Raw genomic sequence first — 21,958 nt, forward strand, 5'->3', positions numbered from 1 at the left:
CTCATTTCTGGGAGGCAATCTGGACAAGGACCACGGATTAACCATATGGCATTTGTCATCACTTTCTAGGACGTGATTTACTTTGAGAGCAAAAAACTGGAACTAGAGATAGAAAAAAAATCAGTTCAAGTATAAAGTATTAAAATTATATCTGTTAAATGAATGAGAAAAACTTTATTTTTATTATGGAAAATTTTGAACATTTATAAAAGGAGAGTGAATATGCTCCTGTGTGCCCAATATCCAAGATTCAATTACCAACACCTGGTTAATCTTGCGCTGTTGCTATATTCACCTAATAGTACACCCCCAATTCTGGATTCTTTTGAAACAAATCCCAGACCTATCATCTGTAAATATCTCAGTATCTGTCCCTAAAAAAAAAAAACACACATTTTAAGAAACAGACTACTGTACCTCAGCAATTTTAGTTCATTAAAATCACCAAATACCGAGTCAGTGTTTAACTTCCCCATCTGCTTTGAAAATAATTTTTCACATTTGATTTGTTTGAATCATAGCCCAACAAGGGTCACACATTACACATACTCTTAAAGCTTAAGTTTCATTGTATAGCTCCCTCTCCTTTATTTTCCCTTGATATTTGTTAAAGAAAACAGGTTGGTCTTTCTGGACCTCTCTGGACTTTCTTTTTTCTATATTCCTTTTTTTTTTTTTTTTTTTTGGTTGGTAGAGACGGGAGTTTCACCATGTTTTCCAGGCTGGTCTCGACCTCCCAGGCTCAAGTGATCCTCCTGCTGTGGCCTTCCAAAGTGCTAGGATTACAGGTGTGACCCACTGAACCCGGCCTGGACACTCTTGATGGAATCTCAATAGTGTCTTTAACACATTCTTAAATGGTATTATATACTGAGACTGAAAGCTACAAGTCATTCTCATTTTCTAATGTTCGGAGTGATCAGTGGTTTCACTGGGCTGATCCATTCAAATTTCCTGTAAGTTTTTCACCTCAAAGATACAGCATTTATCAATGAATATTATTTGCTTGCAAGTTATAAAATGTTAGTATTCTAGTTCTATAATTCCTTTTAGTAGCTGAACTAAAGAAAAATTTTCCGTCAGTCATTTGATTGTCCTGCTCAAGCCAGAATTAGCTATATTTCCAGAAAACCCTGGCTCATTTTGACGGGAATGGTATTTGAACATGGTTTCCAGACCTTTCTAGTGTCTTTTATATAGAGAAAACATAATTTCGTGTTGTTTCCCATTCAAATTTAGGATTACAGATTTTTTTTACTCTTTGATTTTGTATGTGTGTCTCTTTTCTCATACACTAAAAATCCTCATTTCTAATTATATTAACATAGTTATGATTAACAATTTAATTACTGAAGAGTTTAAGATTTCTTCACATTTCTTTTTGCCCTTGGATATATCCCATTAAGAATGGACACACAAATTACTATGCTTTAAAGGTAATTGAAACATACCTGTGTATTCAAGCCATCAACTTGATATGCAATGCAGGTCGTCTGTTTCACTTTGCTTTGGACTTGTAGGGCTTTTCTTAACTTTGCTTAAATCTCGTTTTAGAATAACATTATGTACCAAAGTCAAATGTTGAAAATTCAAGATATATTCTGAGAAATCTAGCTTCCATCCTGGTCCTTTCCATCTGGTTCCTCTCCTCCTGCCTCCACCGTAAGTAACCATTTTTTAAAGTTTTGGTTATGCTTCCATTGTTTCTTCTTTTTTAACTACACACATACACACACTTTTATATTCCCTTTCTTAAATATGATACATATATATATATATATATACACACACACACATAGATATATATATATATATATATACCTTCTCCATTTTGTTTTTACTTAATAAGACCACTCTGTAGCGTTATACAGAAATATACCTCATGGATTTTTATAGCTACATACTACTCAATCATGTGGCTATACAAGGATTTAGAATAATCTATTTTTAAGTATGGTATTTAAATAACCAGTATTTCATTGAATGCTTCTGACTTGTGAGTTAAGAATTAGACCAAAAGGTATCAGAAGCCAAGGCAATCAGGCTGATTGAAAAATCCAGTTTTAAATAGGGTATGTATAACATATTTAGATGACTAGTACATCTCAATACAGTGGGTTTTATATATATTTTGAGGGAGGGCTGAAAATGTTTTAAAAATTGGATGTTTTCTTCCAGTCATATCCGCAAAAAACATTTGAGATGCCTATCCAAGTCCTGATTTCTTTTCTGAAATCTGCTTCCCATCTACAAAGAGCGGCATGACTTGAACTAAGGAAAAGGCAGTGCTTTCCTGGCCAACAAGTTTGTCATTCAATTGTCTGGCTAATGAGTCAGCATGCTAAATGAGGTATGCCTATATACAGAACTAGACCTTAAGGGAAACAGTCTAGTAATGGCTAATTCTCTTGTGCTCTTATATACTAGGCACTGAACTAAAGCACTCTGAACATTAACTAATTTATCTTCAATATCCTTGAGGTAGGTACTATTACTGCGTTAAAAATAAGATAAGGCAGCACAGGAAAATTAAATAACTTAAAGAGAGTCACACAGTTAGTATTATAAATGGCAGGGCTATGATTAAACTCAGTCCTTCTGGCTCCAGAGCTCAGAATCCTAACCACTATATTACCCTATCTTTAAAAGTTATTAGGACCAGAAGAAATAACATTCAGAAGTTAAAACAGTAAACTGAGATTATGAAAGTTTTAATTCTGATGCAACAGCCAAATATAAAAGAAAACAAGCAACAAGTAGGGGTGTATGGTTTTATTTTTTTTTTAATTTATATGCTCAAAAACAGTTTACTTGGAAATTTTCACTAGAAGAAATAACATGAAAGAACACCAGCATAAATACATAATACACACTTTAATTGTGGCTATATTAAATGTATCTTAATGTAATACCACTGTAACATGGTATCATCTCATTGTTAAAAATTAAAAAAAAAAAAAGAACATAGGGAAGTGAAACTGAAAAACTATAGAATCCTGGATTCTGTGGCAGATGGAGTACCCTTATTTAAGCTAGAAAAGGAGCCCTGTAAGGTAGAAAGAGAAAAGAGGCAAGCAATCTAAAACCATCATGTTAACCAACTGTGAGTTTTTAAAAATATGGTTAAAATGAATCTAAGAATGCCTTTTAACACAGCTCACACTTTAATGAACACCAGAGAATTCAGAGCAAGACTGTAAAGCTAGGAATGTAATGTTATTGTGGGGTTTTAGCCACGACCCTCACCTCACTACTATATGCAAAAGAAGAAAGAAAAGTCTTTAGTCATGATTTGCACCTTAATCAGCATCAATTATTCTCAGTAGCCCAAAACCCTATAAATGCAGCAGAGCACACAGGTCTTTAAGTCTAAAAGCCTAGTTAACATCAAAAAAATTCATATTAGGAAAGAGCCATACACATTTAACGACTGTGAAAAGTCCTTTAACAGAGTTTTGGTAACCATGAGAGAATTCAAACTGAAGAGAAACCCCAAGTGTAAAAAATGCAACAAGGCCTTTAGGTATCACTCAACCATTAGCAAAATCCATAGGGGAGAGAAACCTTTTATGTGTAGCTGAAATGATAAAGTCTTAAGTAGTGAACCATTCCTTAATTCAATATCAGAACTTCTGTAAGAAAGAAACTTTATGAGTGTGCTGAATATGCAAGGTATATAACCAAAGGAGGGAAATTTGAAGACACAAATGCTAAAGCAGTAGACAGTTCCCAACCACCCCTAAATATGATGGCATCCCACCCCTCTCCCTATCACACTAGCCCCTTACCCTAATTTATTCTTCTTCATGGTACTCATCACTTGACATTCTCTATACATTTATTACTTAAAATGCTTGTCTAACTTTCTCCACTAGAATACAAGCTCTGAAACAGGAGGGGGTTTTAAAAAGCTATATCCTCAGTGTCTAGGATAAAATCTGGCATATGGTAGGCATACAATAGTTGAGTGAATTTAGTGTAGTACTTTCCTTCTGTGGGGTATTTGGTACCCTGAGGTTACTTCATTCTAACTGAATGATTTAGCAGGCTTTAACATATATAAAAATGTGTTCATTATTCTATAATACACCAGAGTAAAAAGCATTTTAACTGCTATGGTCTACAAATTATTCTCCAATTGTGCGGGGGATGGAAAGTTGTATAAAAAGCACCCAGTACTACCCTCATAATTGTACCAACCAGTGAGACCAAGTGGTCTACCAGGGTCATGAAGGTAAAATGAAGTTTCCAACTTCTTAAGAGAAAGTTCTCTTTTCTCAGGTTCAGAATCTAAACACTTTACTCCTCTCAGGATGACATATATCCCTATATGCCTTGTCAGCCACTGGTATAGAGGGCATAGCAGTTTGGAATCCAATAGCAAAGTTTGGTGCAAAGTTTGGCATTTAGAATCATGCCTCATTAATTCAAAACATTACTAAGGGCCTAACATGCATTAAGCACTATGTATACAAGTAAATTTTTAAAATATGGAGTTTACCAACAATAAAGAAAATAATTACAAAGCAGTGCGATCAGTGTGATAACATGGGAGGGGAAGAGTAAAGGACCAGAACAAAGGAGCATCTAATTTGACTCAAAAGGGCTTTAAAAAGCCTATGAAAACAGAATCACTGAAGCTGAGTCCTAAGAGGTAGGTAGGTATTCACTTGGTCATAAAGAAGGATGTAGAAGTAATGATGTGTGCAAGGCTACTGAGGTTGAAAACAAAGCACATTGGGGGAAGTGGAAGTACTTGCAATTGATCAGGATGCTCTAAAAAGAGGGATAGTCTGTGGTTCTAAAAACCATATTAAAAATAATTTAAATCTTTATACTTAGCACAAAGGTATTTTCATAATAAAACTTGCTAAAATGCTAAGTTAAATAAAAATCTTAGCTGTGTAACGATAAGCAAGGGGGCTGGGGCAGGAACTGAGGGACTCCCTTTGCCACAAAGGCTCTATATCAGAATTTTTATGTTTACCAAAAGCAGCCTGGATTTTAACTGTTTGAGCAACACTGGACTAGAATATGATTACATAGGATGACTGCAGAGACATGGCTGGGAAGGTAGCCATTCTGTGTTGTCCTGATCTGTGGAAAATCCCAAAAAGAGAAAACTTACAAAGCAGAAAGGATTTTATATAAAAGACAAGGACTTGATGTTTGGACACACTGAGTTTAAAATTACTGTGGGATGTCTTTGAAGATATTTGATAGACAGTTAGAAACAAGGTTTAGAGAGCAAGAGATAAGTCAGGATACAAGTTACAGGTTTGAGACTCAGTCCGATGTCACAGGTGGTAAAAGAAGCCATAGTTATGAATGACATTGTATAAAATATGTAAAGTAAAAAAAAAAAAGAGAGAGAGTGAAAAAAAATCTAGTGAAGATCAATACCTAAAAGGTAGGCAGAAAGTGAGACAATACTTTGTGGGGAAATGAGGGAGATAGCAGAGATGAAACCAACGTGTAGCAGAGTCGGCTTTGATAGGAAGCAGGCAACCTCTTTTCCTCTAAAACAGGGGAAAATGAGTAAAGTTGGTAAATACAAGTTGACCTCTTCATAGTCTCAATTTTCTGTTCAATAGGAGGAAGAGCCATATGCTAGGGGAGGGGCAGAGGGCCTAAGGAAAGTAATGAAGTTTGGCTTAGCCACAGCGGGAAATGGGAGAGAGGCCACCCTAGTAACAAACATAAGGTTTACATTGAGGGCTTTTCTAAGGCTGAAGCGAGACACTTGTAGTGATTCTACTTTGAAGGACTACCCATCACAAAGAACTCAGCATCCCAGAAAAGGTAGATAATAAACAGGATTAATCTAAGGTTGAGGGCTTGCCGAAGGACTAGACTAAAAGACCAGGAAAAGAAGAATAACTGGTGAGATTAGTTCATATAGTGTCCCATAAAGCTGAGGGTGGATAGGGAGGAAAGCCTGAAAGGGACTGATAGTTTAGGAGGAAGGGCAGCAGTCAAGAAAAGGGGGTAAGAAGGAACTGAAGAATGTGGAACGAACAAAAGGAGAGAAAAGTCAATAAAATAAGGAAGTGAAAAAACTGAAAAGAGGGCAGTTATCAGTTACTGAAATTTTACCAGAAAGAGAAATTCAAGATGGTGACATTCGAAGTGCGGCCACGGGAGTAAGCTGCTGGAATGTGATAAAGTCACTGCACAGAAGTCCAAGATATCAGCAAGGTATCAGAAAGATCATCCAAAGATGACAACAGGAGTTGAGGTAGACAGAAAGACTATGAGCAAGATATCAAGTTAGGCTCTCTGGCCTTTAACACTCACCCCTATTATTAAAGGCAGAAAAGATTAAAATTTCCATATGGTATGAAAAGATGTGCTATAAAAACATATGAACTAATGGTAGACTAACCTAACTTGGTTTTTATCTTCATTACTCACTTGAAAAGCCATGCATTTTCTTTTAAACAAAATAGAAAAATAATTTTTAAATTTTTATAAAATGCCTAAAGGAAGTAGAAATTTTAAATACAATTAGTAATACATGGCAAAATAATTAAACACAATGATTCCTTTGTGAGATCTTTCATTATTTACCTTCTTGAAAATGGAATCTGAATATTAGTCATAATCTTTCATTTTGCCTACATTTATATCCATAGTATGTATTCAAAGCAGTGAAGTAACTTGACTTTAATTTCTGAAGCATGGCAAACTTCAAGGTAGGGAGATTAAAAAATAATCTAAAGATGACAAACATGGTAAACTTGTGTTACATATACCACAATAAAAAAAATAAAGTAGTAGAAAAAATCTTTGTAAGGCTAAATTGGATTACTACTAATTATTAGTGACATAATATCTGTATTTTAAGGTGAGTTTGAACAACACTTTAGAAATTAAAGAATCATCCCGTCATAGGTTTAATAATATATAATGAAAAAGATGGTGATGTTGTTTTAGTAGGGTACCCAAGCTGGATATCTTTATGCAGTGTAATGTTCTCATATTCAGTATCAACATGTCTTCTTTTTTGGAACTCTCTTTTCCATTTCATGGGTTTTGTTGTTTTTCTATTTGAAAAGGACTAGATGAACTTACTAGTTACAGTGATGATGAAAGAAGTTTAAAATTTGTTTTGCATTTGTTGTATTCCATTCTTGTTCTTTCAGGGGTCCTTCACACACAGACACATACTTTTTCAAGATTTTTTCTCCTACTTCTCGGAAATCCAAGGGTTCCTTGTGTGTAGTGCAGCCTGCTCCAGAAACACTAGTATCCACTTCATGATTTTCTGGTTGCTGATCAGCACAATACTTCGATCCCCAGTAACACATTTCTCCACTGTACATCATAGCCAGCAGATGAATGTCACTAAATATTCCTGGGAAAGTCATTTAGGTTGACAGATTAGAATTAAAAGCTTAAAAAGAAACCATAGTTATTAACTAAACTCTAATTAAAGTTCCTTTTGTCATTAAGCATTTTCTGTTCTCACTTTAACAGTAACACAAAAGCCAAATATGACTAATACAATCTTCATTTAATTAGCATTTTAGCATTTTTTAATATCGATTTTACTGATAAAAGAGGCCCATTACAAAAAGAAAAACAGAGTACCAGAGAATTCTTTTAGAGAACCATGTAGGTAAGTGTTTTTGACCTTTTTGGGGTCCACTCTATAACTTCTTCGAGGATCTAATTTAAGGAATAGAACTTCTCCCAGAATATACACCCCAAATTCTGCAGTCAATTTCAGAGTACTTATAAACTCCCTGAATTACATCCATGGACACACCCTTTATTTTGGGGTATGCTCTAGGATCATTCATATAGCTAAAGTCAAGTATCCTAGACCTCCTATATTCTCTAAAAGTCTAAGAAATTATCATGCATAATCAAGCCTGAGAGTCCATACAATTTTAAATTATTAAAGGTGTTATCTCCAAGATGCTTTGTATTACCAGAAAAAAAGAGAATATGCTGCAGAATTTTCATCAAAAGTTGAACTATTTCTTCTTATGGATAGTTTTTCCAGTAGGCAATTATATAATTAAAAATTTATGGTGCATAAAGTGTATTAATTTGGCAGAAAGACAAATAAACCTAGAATAAAAAAGATCTGGGTATAAATTACTGGCTTTGTGTCTTTTGGGCAAGTCACCAAAGCTCTTTGAATCTCAGGTTTTAAATCTGAAAAAATAAGGAGTTTCCATCCCCTACTTAATTCCTGGAATTTTCCTAAAGAACATAAGAAATAAAAATGTAACTTCTTAAAGCCATTAAAGAAAAAGTAAATGATGTATTCCAATGTGCTTCTGTGTTTAGAAAAGATTACTTCAAATAAATGAGCATCATAATGTCTGTTGTTCACCTAATACGATTCAACAAAAGTGACTATGATGGCACTGGAAATGAAAAATTCAACTTTCAAAATAGTGATAGTTTCTGTTTTGAATCTATTGCAAGCTTATTAAAGTATCAAAATTTGTTACTACAGTTTTCACCTTCATTTCACCTCAATTTCTGCTTATAAAGAGTAGCAAGAGAAACAACAGGCTCAGCAGAATAGCTGAATGAATGGTGATATGGTTTGGCTCTGTGTCCCCATCCAAATCTCGTCTTGAATTGTACCCTCATAATTCCCATGTATTGTGGGAGGGACCCAGTGGGAGATAACTGAATCACGGAGGCGGTTTCCCCCATACTGTTCTTGTGGTAATGAATAAGTCTCAAAAGATCTAACAGTTTTATAAGGGGTTTCTGCTTTCACTTCTCTCTCCTTCTCTCTTGCCACTGCCATGTACGAAGTGCCTTTTGCTTTCTGCCATGATTATGAGGCCTCCCAGCAACATGGAACTGTGAGTCCATTAAACCTATTTTTAATTCCCAGTCTTGGGTATGTCTTTATTGGCAGTGTGAAAACGGACTAATACAAATGGCTATATGATAAATAGTGGTTCTCAAACTTTTGCCTTCAGAACTTATTCCTTCTTTCTAACTGTATGTTTGTACCCATTAACCCAACCTCTCTTCATCACCCTCTTCCCACTCATACAACCTTTTGTGATACCAGCTCTGATTTGTAGGGGTGGGAGGCTCCTCAGTGGTATTAAGGGCATAAACAAAGGGTGTAAAAGTTGGACAGTTTTTTATTTACCCCCATGTGATTCCAGGTTTATTCTGAAAATGCAGTTTTTATAACCCTTTTATCTGATAAGGCCATGTCCAAAGATTAAAATTCTCTGGCCCCATTTCACAGAAGAATGAGGCTCAGAGGTGAGATACAAGGGCTTACTGCATAAAATTTAATGATATACAGATAATGTCTAAACAACAATACGATTATCTTACCTTAGAAAAAGTAACAAAAACCATACACAGTTTTGAGTTTTATCTAAAATTAGGTAAATTATCACCAAGATCTAGCCACAGAAAATTTGATGTCTCATATAGAACTTTTCTCCCTAAATGCTAAAAATTACTCAGAATTGTATTTTATATTGACTAACAAAAAATAATTTGAGCCTCTCAAATTAGGACTTAGGAGTAATTCAGTCAATGAAAAGTAGGTTTCCTGGCTTCTAATCTAATCATGTTCAGATAGATACATTTGGGCAAAGCAGCCTTTTTTTCTTTTTTCTCAGACAGGGTCTCACTCTGTTACCCAGGCTACAGTGCAGCTGTGCGATCAGGGCTCACTGCAGCCTCAAACTCCTGGGCTCAACTGATCCTCCCACCGCAGCCTGCCATGTAGCTGGAACTACAGTCACGCGCCACCACGCCTGGCTAATTTTTTTTTTTTTTTTTTTTTTTTTTTAGTTTTTGCAGAGATGATGTCTCACTATGTCTTGAACTCCTGGCGCCAGTTTTTTCAACTGATCATCCTGCCTTGGCCTCCTAAAGGAGGCAAACTTATGTTTTTTTTGTTTTGTTTTGTTTTGTTTGAGACAGAGTCTGGCTCTATCCCCCAGGCTGGAATGCAGTGGTGAGATCTTGGTTCACTGCAACCTCCGCCTCCCAGGTTCAAGTGCAAACTTCTTTAGATAAGAACAAAAGGCCAACACCCTAAGAGGACTTAGGACAGTATGTAGCAAACTGCTGTGGTGCCTATACTGTTTCTTTTTGCCTGGAAAATGCTACCCTATCTGACCCTTTTAATTCCCTTGTTGAAGAACCAACTGAAACTAGGAGCTAGTAAATTCAAAGTATGACAAAGAGACGCCACCAATATTACATGCTTCCTGAAGAAAAGACTCCAGGCTATGAGAGTCTCTTACTTTATAACTAGAAATGAGAGAATTAGGAAAACAGGTGATTTGTGCCACTCCCTTTGGTTCTAAATGAGCTTTAGTGCCTACCCCACCTTTTTCTTTTAAAGTGTCCCACATTAAGAATTCAATTTAATCAGTCCATGTGTATAAATAGAAATTTTTAAAAAGCCATTTTCAATGCCTCTAATTGGTTCCTAGTTATCTGAAATAACTAATAACTAGTATATACTTGCCATAAATACATCAAATATCCCATGTTGGTCAAAATGTCATGCCCACTGAGGGAGCTTTTTGTATTCACAATAAGTTGTTTTAGAATAAAATATTTGTCTAAATGAGCAGAAAGTAATAATTTTTGGCCATCAGGTCACTTAAATCACTATTTTTTTTCTATGAAATGCTTTCAAATAGAATAATCCAGGAGAGGCTAACAAAGAAACAGGAAGAATTAAAACATATTTAATATACTAGAATATTTCCAAAGAGGTATTCTGATTATTCTTCATATTTCATTTTTTTCTCATCAAAACTTCAGATGAAGTATAAAAAAGTTTACACATGTGATCTAATGTTACTTGCAGCTATTTGACCTTGAACAATTCACTTGGGTTTACCTGGATCTCAGTTCTTCCATTTATAAGGAGATGGTAAAAGTAAGTGGTTCTTCTCTCCTCACACACAAGTCTAAAACCCAGATGATGCTCTATATTCAGTTCCTAGAATTTCCAAGTACACAGATGCTTGTGGCAGAAATTTATAGTTGTCACCCAGTATTCATTCTCCCCAATACCCCCCTCTTAGTAAAGAATCTTAATTTTATTTCGGATGGCAATGTATCAGGTTAAGGACTATACTTCCCAGGTTTCCTTATAGCTAAGTAAAGTCATCTGATTAAATTCTGGCCAGTGAAATGAGGTTGTAAGAAACTTCTGAGAAGGATGGTCTAAAGGAACAGACTTGGCTGAAATTCCCTTTTGCCATTCCTGTAGCCTGAAACACAGGTGAGATTGAAGGAGCTCCAGGAACATCTTGGGATACTGAGAATAAAAGCAATGTCCTAAACAGAAATGCATGCTGCACAGTCTGGAAAGTATCATTTATATTATGTTCTATATAAAGTGCCTCCCCATGAAGAGGGGGTCTGGTTTTAAAGAAGAATGGAGGAAAAAGGTAAGAACATGATGAGATGGAGCCACTGCACCAGCTCTGGACCTTTACTGTAAGAAAGATCACTAAATGCCTACCCTGTTTAAAAGTTACTTCCATTCGGTTACAAGTAGCCAAATCTAACACTGATAAAATGCTGACTGAGGCTTGATATGGTTTGGCTCTGTGTCCCCACCCAAATCTCATCTTGAATTATAATCCCCAGGTGTTGAGGGAGGAAGCTGGTGGGAGGTGACTGGATCATGTGGGTGGTTTCCCTCATTCTGTTCTCGTGATAGTGAGTGAATTCTCATGAGATCTGATGGTTTTATAAATGATAGTTTTTCTTGCACTCACACATGCTCTGTCTTACCTGCTGCCATTTAAGACATGCCTGCTTCCCCTTCCACCATGATTGTAAGTTTCCTGACACCTTCCCAGCCACGTGGAACTGAGAGTCAATTAAACCTCTTTTGTTTATAAATTACCCAGTCTCAGGTGGTATCTTTATAGCAGTGTGAAAACAAACTAATTACAGGGCTGTGTGAGGATCCAAAATGAGCAGAAGGAACATAATACATAACTTCCAAAATTACTAAACACAGGGGATTAGAAATATTTTTCTGTATTACATCAAAAGATTTTATCTTTGAATTTTATATAAACCCTTTTATTACTTATTACTTTTTTGTCTATAATCTACCTTGACATTTATTTAAATCAGAGTGAAATCTAACAAACTTCCTAAAATCTTAAGAAGCTTTAAATCACTTAGAAAATTTAATGAGAGATCACATTACCTGCACTCAGTAATTTAGCTGTGTCTAGGTCTTGGAAAGAAACTCCTTCATTTAACTGGATAGGACATCGATAATTTAGCATCTGTAGCAAGTAACTGATTCCATCAAGAAGGTACTAAATAAAAGCCAGAGCCAAAGAATTGGAAGTGTTATATGCAGAGATATATAAACTTCAAATACTAATATTTTCCATTCTTTACTCAAGAGAAAATTGGTTAATATATAGGCATAGCTTACAGCCATTCTATTTCAATGGTATAAAGACCCACCATCCCAAGACTCTGCTAATATAAATATACCCCTTGAAATGCTCTAGTAGTAAGAAAGTGTACTAAAAAAAAGAACACATTAACCAGAAACACATTTCAGTAATATACTTGTTAAAGATGTCATCAGAGGAAGAAAAGAATAAAAATAATAAAGATGTGCTCAACAACAATGTATTAAAAACATGTATGTGCTTATAATTTAGAAATATTATGATCAAACTTTTATATCTGCAAGTGTGGCCTCCCATTTCCAAGCCCACCTAAACTGTGTGTACATTTAACCCAAGTTAGAATCCTTAGTGATACAATACCAAGACTCATATTTTGGATTTAATGATTCAGTCATAATGGTCAAGTGAATCAGAGGGCCACAGTTTTCTAGAAGCAGGGTCATGTGAGTTCCTTAGAAGTGATCTGCTGACAGGCTCACAATCAAGTGTTTCTTTCAGGACAAAAATTTTTTAAAAGTTTAGAAATTAATATAGTTTATCTTATATTTAAAACAATACAAATCCTTAAAAAAAGAACTTCACAGATTACAAAGTGCTTTCACATGTTATCTGATTTAGTCTTTACAACAAGCCCAATTTATTTATGATTACCCAGCTAGTAAATAAAAGACATAGAATACAAACCCCGACCCTTTGATCCACTACTCTTAGTACTACAACAAAGACAGCTTTTTGAAACCTATAAATGTCAACAATGAAAAATGTGTAAGGAATGTCTTCTTACCTTTTTAAGCAAACTGGATTTTCTTAAGAGCCACTCTCTTCTTTTGGTAAGAGAATGACAATACATATACAGCAGGGCTCCACGTCTCCAAGAGAGACATTCCAGTAGCTCATCCCCAAGCAAATTGCAGTGCTGAAACACACAAAAAAAGACATAGGTAAAAAGGGAAACTGGATGTCTACAGAAGTTGAAGTTAAATTTCAAAAACTCATCAATTAAAAACATTCTCAAGTCACAAAATGTGCCCTTTGTTTAGCTGCTTACACAGGGAGGCCTTACTTTCAATCAATTATAAATATGCAATTCTATTAATACATGAAAGTTAAAGTAACTACTTCAATTTACTAGTAGTTTTACAAAATAATTTAAAAAATATTTTTACTAGCAAATTCCCCTAACAGGTTTGCAATACAAGCAGTCATCATCTCATTAAAAAGGTAACTTTTCACAAATACATTACTTGAAGTGAGATTATATCTATTTCTACTACTGCTGGAATAAAATAATGAAAATTTACACCCAAAAATAATTTTAATAAATCAAAATTTTTAAAGCGGTTTGTCACTGAAATTTGGAGATGTTTCCACAGCCTCCCCTGATAAATAAATAGAGAAAAAAATATATCTAAGTAGACAGTCAGCAGGCAGTTAAAGATGATAAATTATTTGCTTGAAAGAGTATCCAGGACTAGAGATACAAATCATAGGATTATCCAAACAGAGATGACAGTACAAAGCCTGTGAACAGGTTGTCAAGCAAAGACAGAATAGAGACTATCAGTGATGAAAGAGACATCCCTGGCTAGTACCTGTGCTTCTAGAATGGAAGGCAGGACAGTTGCTAGCAAGAGAAGACATTTCAGAGATGAAGAAGTGGAAAAGGAGCATGCAGGGTCTCAGAGGGAGGGGGTGATCAATATTAAGAAGGGCAGCAAATGTTTGAGAGAATAAGGACTGTAAGAACAGATGTGGTAATTAGATTAATAGGGACATTCAAGAAAACAGTATCTGCAAAAGTAAAGGGGGTCGAAATGGGAATATCTAAGTTAAAAAAAATGATTAGGCACAGCTACTACAATTCTATTATGCAAATATTCTGAAATACATTTAGTAAAATATGATACTTTTGTTGCAACATTGGTCTGAAGTGTTAAGCTCTTTTATCTCCCTCTTCCAATCTTAATTTAAGAAACAAAGATACAATCAAGAAGAAAAAAATATAGACTCCAAAGAGCAGGACAGAAAGTACCAGCAATATTCCATCATAATTAACAGGAATGTAAAACTTACTTTTGGATGCATATTATTTTCCTTGACTAAAATTTCTGGTTCTGAAAGAAAACTGATCAGCTCTTTTACTTTCTGTGAAGAAGAGTCTTCAGGAAAATCTTCATCTACTAGCTTGTTCTCCTCAAAATATGTCATGTCCAAAATAGCCTTAAAAAAAAAAAAAAGGTATCTATCAATGATTTAAAATTGAAAAAAAAACAATTCTTACAGTTTAACCTTGCACATATAGGTGTTTTATTACACATTTAAATCTTCTAGCTCAGTATGTAAATTTGAGAAGTAGGCAAAATGTCTAGATGTAAGTGTAATTTGTGAAAGATTTTAAAGAAAACTGCATAGGTATTTTACTAAAGTGCCGAATTAATGATAATCTTTCTTTCCCTCAAAAAAGAAAATAGAGCTTTGTTTTAATTTACAGAATTTAATCATATATAATTATGAAAAAGGTAATTATTATATTCTCCTATTTATATAATCCCTGAAAATTTTCTAAATGCCTGCTGTATCAAGTTAAGGTCACTACTTCCAGTTTTGAATCTTCAAAGGATTTATTTGTTTTCCCAAATACAGAGCCAGCATTAGGGGCATATGTATCCTGCCACCCAATAGAGGAAGCATACCATCAACAAATGCAACTCAAACACTAAGCCCTCAGTATTCCTAATTATTAGAGACGCTGTTAAAGCATATTAAAACTCCCCAATCCTTTTTCCTTTTTTAATCTATTGAACTAAGACTAAGGAAACTGGGTTCTAGTGTCAGTTCTACCACCAATAACTTAACTATTCAAAGACAAGTCAATTTTACCTTTTTTGAGCCTCAGTTTCTTAATTGGCTAAATGATAAATTGGACTAAAATACCTTTCAAAGTTCCTTGTTGGAGTATACAATTAATTAACATATGTAAGGTACTAGAAACGTTACCTAGCACCTAGTTAGTGCTTTTACTTTCTGTAAACATGAGGAGTAACTGTTACCGTGCAAAAGGCCTAAGCCAGTAAGGAGAGATCATCATATATGATTTCATCATCATATGAAAGGTGATCTGTTTATTCAGAACCATAAATAGGGTTTAAGAGGATCTTAAAATTGAAATCTGTATCTCTAGGTCTTTTGCCTTATTCCAGTAAGTAAGTTAAAATGTTTGGAACACTCTCATGTGAAAAAAAATGAGATGACATAAAACACATACAGACAAGCACAGAGTCTTCTGAACGGAAAGAAAGCCAAACGAAATACCTGCCAAACTTAAACAGTTCTCTGCAGTTTGTGAGTAGCTGTTAGGCCTGTTCAGCCATGGTGTTTGAAGGCAGAAGCTATCTTTAGAAATTTCCTAACAGGAAGAACAGCACCAGGCATTTAAATGCTATAAATGGGCACTTTGGAAGCCTAACTAAGTGTACTGTACTTTCTGTAACCACTTCAGTTTTATTATCCCTTAGCAATCCAAAAAGGGCACATGAAAACACTCTATCAACTACAAAATGCTATATAAATGTTAGTTACTATAATAAAATTACATTTCTTGATGTTAGCATGCCTCAGCAGTGTTTCAGAAAACCAAGAAAAAAAGGTGTTGTCCACACAGCAGCCTGATTTGGAAAGGAGTTAAAAAAAAAGTGGGTGAACAGAAAAATCACATAGATATGCATGACACTAGCAGGGAGAATAATATTGAGAATCCTAGGGAAGGTAAATTTCAGGGGGAAAAAAAAAAGTCAGGGCCCTTATATACTCCCCTGCTTCCTCTGAAACTTTCAAGAGATTAGACATTGCACACACTAGTGTTCTGTTCAATTATCTCTAAAGGAAAACAATTCCGTCATCTGTAAGATTTTCTTCCTGACTTATCTTATTAACACATCTAATAAATCTTACTTCTTTTCATACTGCCTCAAAGTTTTAAGTTTTTGTGTTTTATTCGTAGTTTTTTGGGCAAAATTAAACAATTGAAATATGGAATAAACTGATTTCATTTTACCTAAACTTGGAGCCAATCATCTAAACAACCTGCCCTCATAAAATGCCACAGTCCACCGCTCTTTCAGTACCTGTGTGTAAAGTTCTAGAAGATTTGATGGATTTGAACATTCTTTCTCTTCTCCACACAAGAGTTTCAATTTTTCTAATGCTGCAGAGGCCCGAATTAAAAAGTGATCTATAAGAAACAAAAACATGAGGATTACTTCACCTAGTTTCAGAGTGTTATTTAAACAAAAAACAAATTATATATGAAGATGAAGTGATGAAATGACAAGATGAAATAATATTATGGCATATGGAGAAACAGTTTTATAGTAATAATATCTTATCTAAAACATGAAATATCTCATAATGCCTAATCCTAATTAAGTAAATTTATCATGAAAATTTTTTCTACAAAGCAAAATACTGAAAACTTTCTAGAGTCACTCTTGCCATTTCTTAAATGCAGTCTGTATTCTCATTATGCTTCTTTTATGATGATAATGCACTCAAAATAGTTAAACAAATTAGAAACTTACTGGAATATACAAATAATATACATAAATCTACAGAAAGGGCTTCCACTGAAAACTTAAAATTTCATAAATGTAGTTGCAAATGTTACTCAAAAGACCATGATTGACCAAATCGAATTCCTTATAAAATGCCAGCATTATGAGCAATTTTACAATTGTGTTTATATCTACAATTAAAATTACATAATACATCTGTGTATTTAATTCCTTTAAAAACTTAGAAACAAATTACCTCATTTCCTCAAAACCTGGAAGAAAAGGAACTAAATACTTCTAATAAGTCCTCTAATCACAAGTCACCCTCCCTCCGCCTTCACCGTCTCCTGATTTTTTTCCCTTTCTCTAATGTCATAATCCCTTTGTTGTTTCTATGATTTCACCTTTTCTTATGTGTCCACTTCAAGGTACTATCCACCCTTCTGCAGCACTTCATGTAGTCAAATTTAGATACACCCATAATCAAGACACTAAACTCTCTGAGTTTACCTCTCTGTGCTTCCCTTCTGAAACATACTCTGATATTCTAAAATATATCACTTTCTTCTTCACGGGCCAATGAACAGATAGTGTAGCACTTGGTGTAGGCCTACCTGATCCAGCCTCAGGAGTTACACAGATAAGCTGTTCATTGTTGGAGCAAAAAAGCACCATCAGGTTATGTCTGTTGGCAATCATGTGACTGCTGCCTTAAGTCTTCTCAGGTAAAGCCTGAGATTGGATTTTGACTACTGTAAGATCCACTTTCACTTGAGTTGAAATCTACTTCTTAGCACTGTCCTTCCACCTCTCATTAGCCCAGAAGTGACAACCACACAATGTAGAAAAAGATTCTACTATAAACTGAAATTATATGGAATATGACACTCCTTAGGTGCTTCTTTAGAGAGTGTGTTGATATTTTAACTTGCAGGATTATTTTCAATGTAAAGATTTGCATTGAACCACTAAACCATTGCTGAAAAGAGTATGTCACATAAATTGATGACATAATTACTGTGGCAGGGGTGTGGTGGTGGCATAGCTCACATTTTGGAAAAGCCCATAAAATGCAGTATTTTGACTAGAACTATTTAGTCAAAGTAATGACTGGCAAAGCAAAAGATGAAACTGATTGTTATATAATCTCTGGAAAAACTCCCTCATGACGTACTTCCATAGAGTAAACAGATTGTGCTTGTACGATGAGAAATAAATTGACAAAAAATGACTAGAAACTAAAAACCGCATTCTTAGATGAAATAATGTCTGGCTGTATCTCATCTAATCTGAAGAAGACAATGGAAATCATCAAACCCCTATATCCTAGTATAAATATATACTCGTTACATTAAAGAACAAAATTTGAATGTATATTATTCTTGTTGCGTGGAAAAATAATGCCAAATTCAAGTACGTGAAATCTTGTTTTAATTAAAGTTCATAAATCTTGTAATGTTTTTAAGATTGAACTGATTTCCATGCTGATCAACGACTCATAATGTGGACCAGTAACATTGTCATTTTATTTTAGTAAATTTTCAGAAGTTTAAAGCCTCAAACAAGAATTCCATATACAGAACATGACTTTTATTTCCAGCTCTGATTCATTCCAGAAGAACTCTTCCAAGGGAAATGAGAATAGCTTTTTAGTTCAGTGATAAGTGAATAAAAAACATTCTTTGGTCTCTCTGGACCGGTTCAAGTGAATCTGGAATTAGAGGTAACCTAGATACACTTTCCAGTTAATAGCTCCTACTACCCAAGAATTATTCATGTGAATCCACAGACCAAAATATAAGTCGGCTTCAGGGTGGTCTGTAGGTCTTTCAAGAACACACTCCTGGCCTGGCACAGCGGCTCATGCCTGTAATCCCAGCACTTTGGGAAGCCAAAGCGGGTGGAATGCTTGAGCCCAGGGGTTCAGGACCAACCTGGGTGACATGGTGAACCCCGTTTCTACAAAATATACCAAAGTTAGCCGGGCGTGATGGTGTGCGCCTGTTGTCCCACTACTAGAGGGGCTCCAGCCTGAGCGACAGAATGAGACTCTGTCTCTAAAAACAAAACAAAACAAAACACTCCTGAGAAATGATAATCCGGCAAAAAATATTCACTGAAACTAAGGCATTTAATCATAGACCCTATTTAATAAGAAATTCACCAACTATTCAATCGCTTAAGAAAATATTCCACTACTGTTTTCCTATGAGTCCGATGATATGAGTCAGTCCACAAGAATTTTAAAAACTATCTGTAGTAATTGCTCAAACTCAGAAAGGAATAATGTAGAACCTAAAGGCAGCTGAGACGTAATGAAAAGAATTGGACTTAAATTCAGAAGGTTGAGGTAATTCCCTAGCCCAGTTTTTCCTAACAGCTTAGACCTTTCCAAAACAAGCATGCCAATACTTAACAGAGCCCTTGTGAGAACTGGCATGATGTATGGGGCAGAATAGTCTACACACCAATGTAAAGCTCTTCTATAGAATGTTGTTTTGAATCCAAAACGTAAAACGCAAATTACAACGCAGCAATGAAAAAGTGGAACTGTTATACACGCCTTTTTATCTTTACAGGATGCAAACCACCATTACTAATTTGAGTGTTATCATTCACCTTAGCCATTTATTTAAACTTCTGTATTTTATTTCGATTCTGCCCTTTTTCCAATCGCTACCGAGACAGTTTACACCAGCACGGATCTGCACAGATTTTCCATGGGTTCTGAATAATGCGGTTTTCGAAGACAATGCCTTGGCAATGTGAGTTCCGGGAAGTGGGCAATCGATGGCGCAGCGGGGATCAGAAGCGACAGACCTTGGGTAACCACTTGCGGCCTGGGACCCAAAGGAACACAGGCCTCAGCCTCCAGCCCTCACAGCCATCGAGCGCCAGTACCTTAGCGCCGTCTGCCCCGCCCGCCTCCCTCTCCTCCGCTCCCTCACCATCTTCACCGGCAGCTTCGCTAAGTTGCTGTATGTGGGCCTGAGCCAGGTCCCCGAGCTCTTCCACTCGTCTCACCACACTAGACACTGCGGCCGCCATGGCCACAATCTGCGGGCGCGCCCCGGTCACGTGACCGTGTTGGCGGGCAATCACCTGATCCTCCAGCATGGGCGGGGCCTAGGGCGGAACTCTCCTGGTTGGTGGGAGGAGACATCAGCTCCGGAAGAGGGCTGGCCCAGGCCGGCAAAGGTCGTTCCCGGTCATTTTTCCCTGCTGGACTTCCCTTCCCTCCCATAATCCTGAGCGGCAAGGAGACTAGGGGCTGGTGTGACGTTGAGGCACGCCTCTCTCTTGCCCCCTCCTGTAAGCCAATAGGGAGCCAGCCGTGCCCCTCGGCTGACCCAATCAGCCGGGAAGTCAGCTCTCTCCGCCTGCCTCTTGGAAGACAGCTTGGTGATGTCTGGCTGGCAGGATGCGGAGTGTCGTCCGCGCTCCCACTTCCCTATCTGGCGCGGGAAGCACAGTCTGGAGGGCGGACGCGAGGGTCTGGAGAGAGGACTGTAAGTTTTGGCCTTGTAGTAAGGAAGTTGCTAAAATCAAGTGATTATAATCTCCTGGTCCGAAACGGAAACCCCACCGGCCCCCTGTGTAACACATCCAAGTCTCCAAGAGTTTGTTGTACATCTGGATGGGGAGCTCCAAACACTAGTGGAGTTGCCAGTCTGCGTGGTTGAATATTGCTTTTCTAAATCTGATTTTTAGCAGTCGAATTTATCTCTGACCTCCCTTGGAGTTCACATTTAAAGTACTTTAGACATCTTGCGTCCAGTGGTACTAAATTGTGCGGCCACAAAACTATTTTCATTTTTCTTTCATCTCAAGACCTTCCCTTAAGGCGCTAATTGTGCATGAGGTTCATCCTCTCAACCGGGAGTTTCAAAGCACTCAGTCAGCAAGTCTAACTTCACTTTGCATTCTGTGACTGCTTTCTTGCCTCTGGTCAAACAAATCGTTAACTCTGTGTATTCATTTCTCAGTTTCACACACTATATCTTGAATAATCTCCATCCTATTATTTCTTATGGAAGGTAGTTTTTTTATATGTAATAGAAAAATACTAAAAATAGAGAAAAAGTGTATTGTGATTTATAAGTGATTGACCACAATGACTCTCTAACTGACCTTTGTAATACCAGTTTCTTCTTCTGACAATTCACCCTAAATATAGAGGAGAGGAATCATGTATTTTGTGTCCTTGGTGCCTCATACAGTGCCTGGCACATATGCACTCTTGTCAACAAGCAAGATGGCAAGGAGATATGATGTGGTCTGTGGGAGTAGACAATTATTCAATAGTTTGGGAATTGTAGGTGAGGAAAAAAAGAATCTAAGTATAGACAAGAAGTTGAGAGAAGGCTTTCTCAATAAGGGGTGGAGAAGGTGGTAGTTGAAGAGGATCAAGTGCTGGAAGGTAGGGTGGAGAATGATCGTATCTGTACGTACGCAAAGGGGGAAAAATAGGGAAATAGGGATAAATTCAAAATGAAAGTAGGGAGCCAGTAATGGATAGAGAAAAGAGCAGAAGGTTACACCTGATGCCTTCTGAATCTTCTACAAGATGTAGAACTAAATGAAGCCTTCAGAAGATTTTACTAAACTTTTCAAAAAATAATTTTCAAAAGATAATTAACCTTTGATTAGGAATTTTCAGTCTCCTAGAAAATGTGTAATTTACCATTCTTAAACTGCTTAAAAGAATTACCTGGACATGTGGGCAACAGACAAAGGCATAGCTGAAATATTTTGACTGTGGATCTACAAATTATCTCTGCAGAAGTGTTTTTCTCTCAGGTCCACTGTTCTTCTCAGGGTTTTATAAAAGACATCTTAGGGTCTATGTAATCAGGTCATCCATTTTCTAGCCGTGAGATTTGGGTCTGGGAGATCTTGCTCATGATTTCGAAGTGATCTTGGATCACCATTCGAATCAAGAGTTCCTTTTTAAAATAAACATTTAGAGTCAAATATTCAAAAGGTTATTTCATT

The 21,958-nt window shown here is 36.2% G+C and overlaps 1 protein-coding gene across 1 annotated transcript; it reads right to left on the bottom strand.

Annotated features, from left to right (window-relative positions):
• Positions 1 to 2,757: 2,757 nt before the first annotated feature.
• Positions 2,758 to 20,213, bottom strand: RIMOC1 (RAB7A interacting MON1-CCZ1 complex subunit 1). The gene is made up of 6 exons (XM_055245956.2): positions 19,912 to 20,213; positions 16,538 to 16,644; positions 14,487 to 14,633; positions 13,198 to 13,329; positions 12,194 to 12,308; positions 2,758 to 7,357 (listed from the first exon to the last, which is right to left on the bottom strand). The coding sequence occupies exons 1-6, from the start codon at positions 20,078 to 20,080 to the stop codon at positions 7,074 to 7,076; spliced, it is 954 nt and encodes a 317-aa protein (XP_055101931.1). The 5' UTR covers positions 20,081 to 20,213; the 3' UTR covers positions 2,758 to 7,073.
• Positions 20,214 to 21,958: the final 1,745 nt, after the last annotated feature.

Source organism: Symphalangus syndactylus, chromosome 16, assembly GCF_028878055.3.
Source record: "Symphalangus syndactylus isolate Jambi chromosome 16, NHGRI_mSymSyn1-v2.1_pri, whole genome shotgun sequence".
NCBI lineage: Eukaryota > Metazoa > Chordata > Mammalia > Primates > Hylobatidae > Symphalangus > Symphalangus syndactylus.

Bases quoted from the DNA above. Each gene is read 5' to 3' on its own strand.
- RIMOC1 (XM_055245956.2), bottom strand. From the start codon at position 20,080: ATGCTGGAGGATCAGGTGATTGCCCGCCAACACGGTCACGTGACCGGG. The intron at 14,634-16,537 runs GTACTGAAAGAG...TTTTTTTTTAAG, and splicing joins TTCTAGAACTTTACACACAG to GCTATTTTGGACATGACATA. The intron at 7,358-12,193 runs GTAATGTGATCT...TGACTTTCCCAG, and splicing joins AGCTAAATTACTGAGTGCAG to GAATATTTAGTGACATTCAT.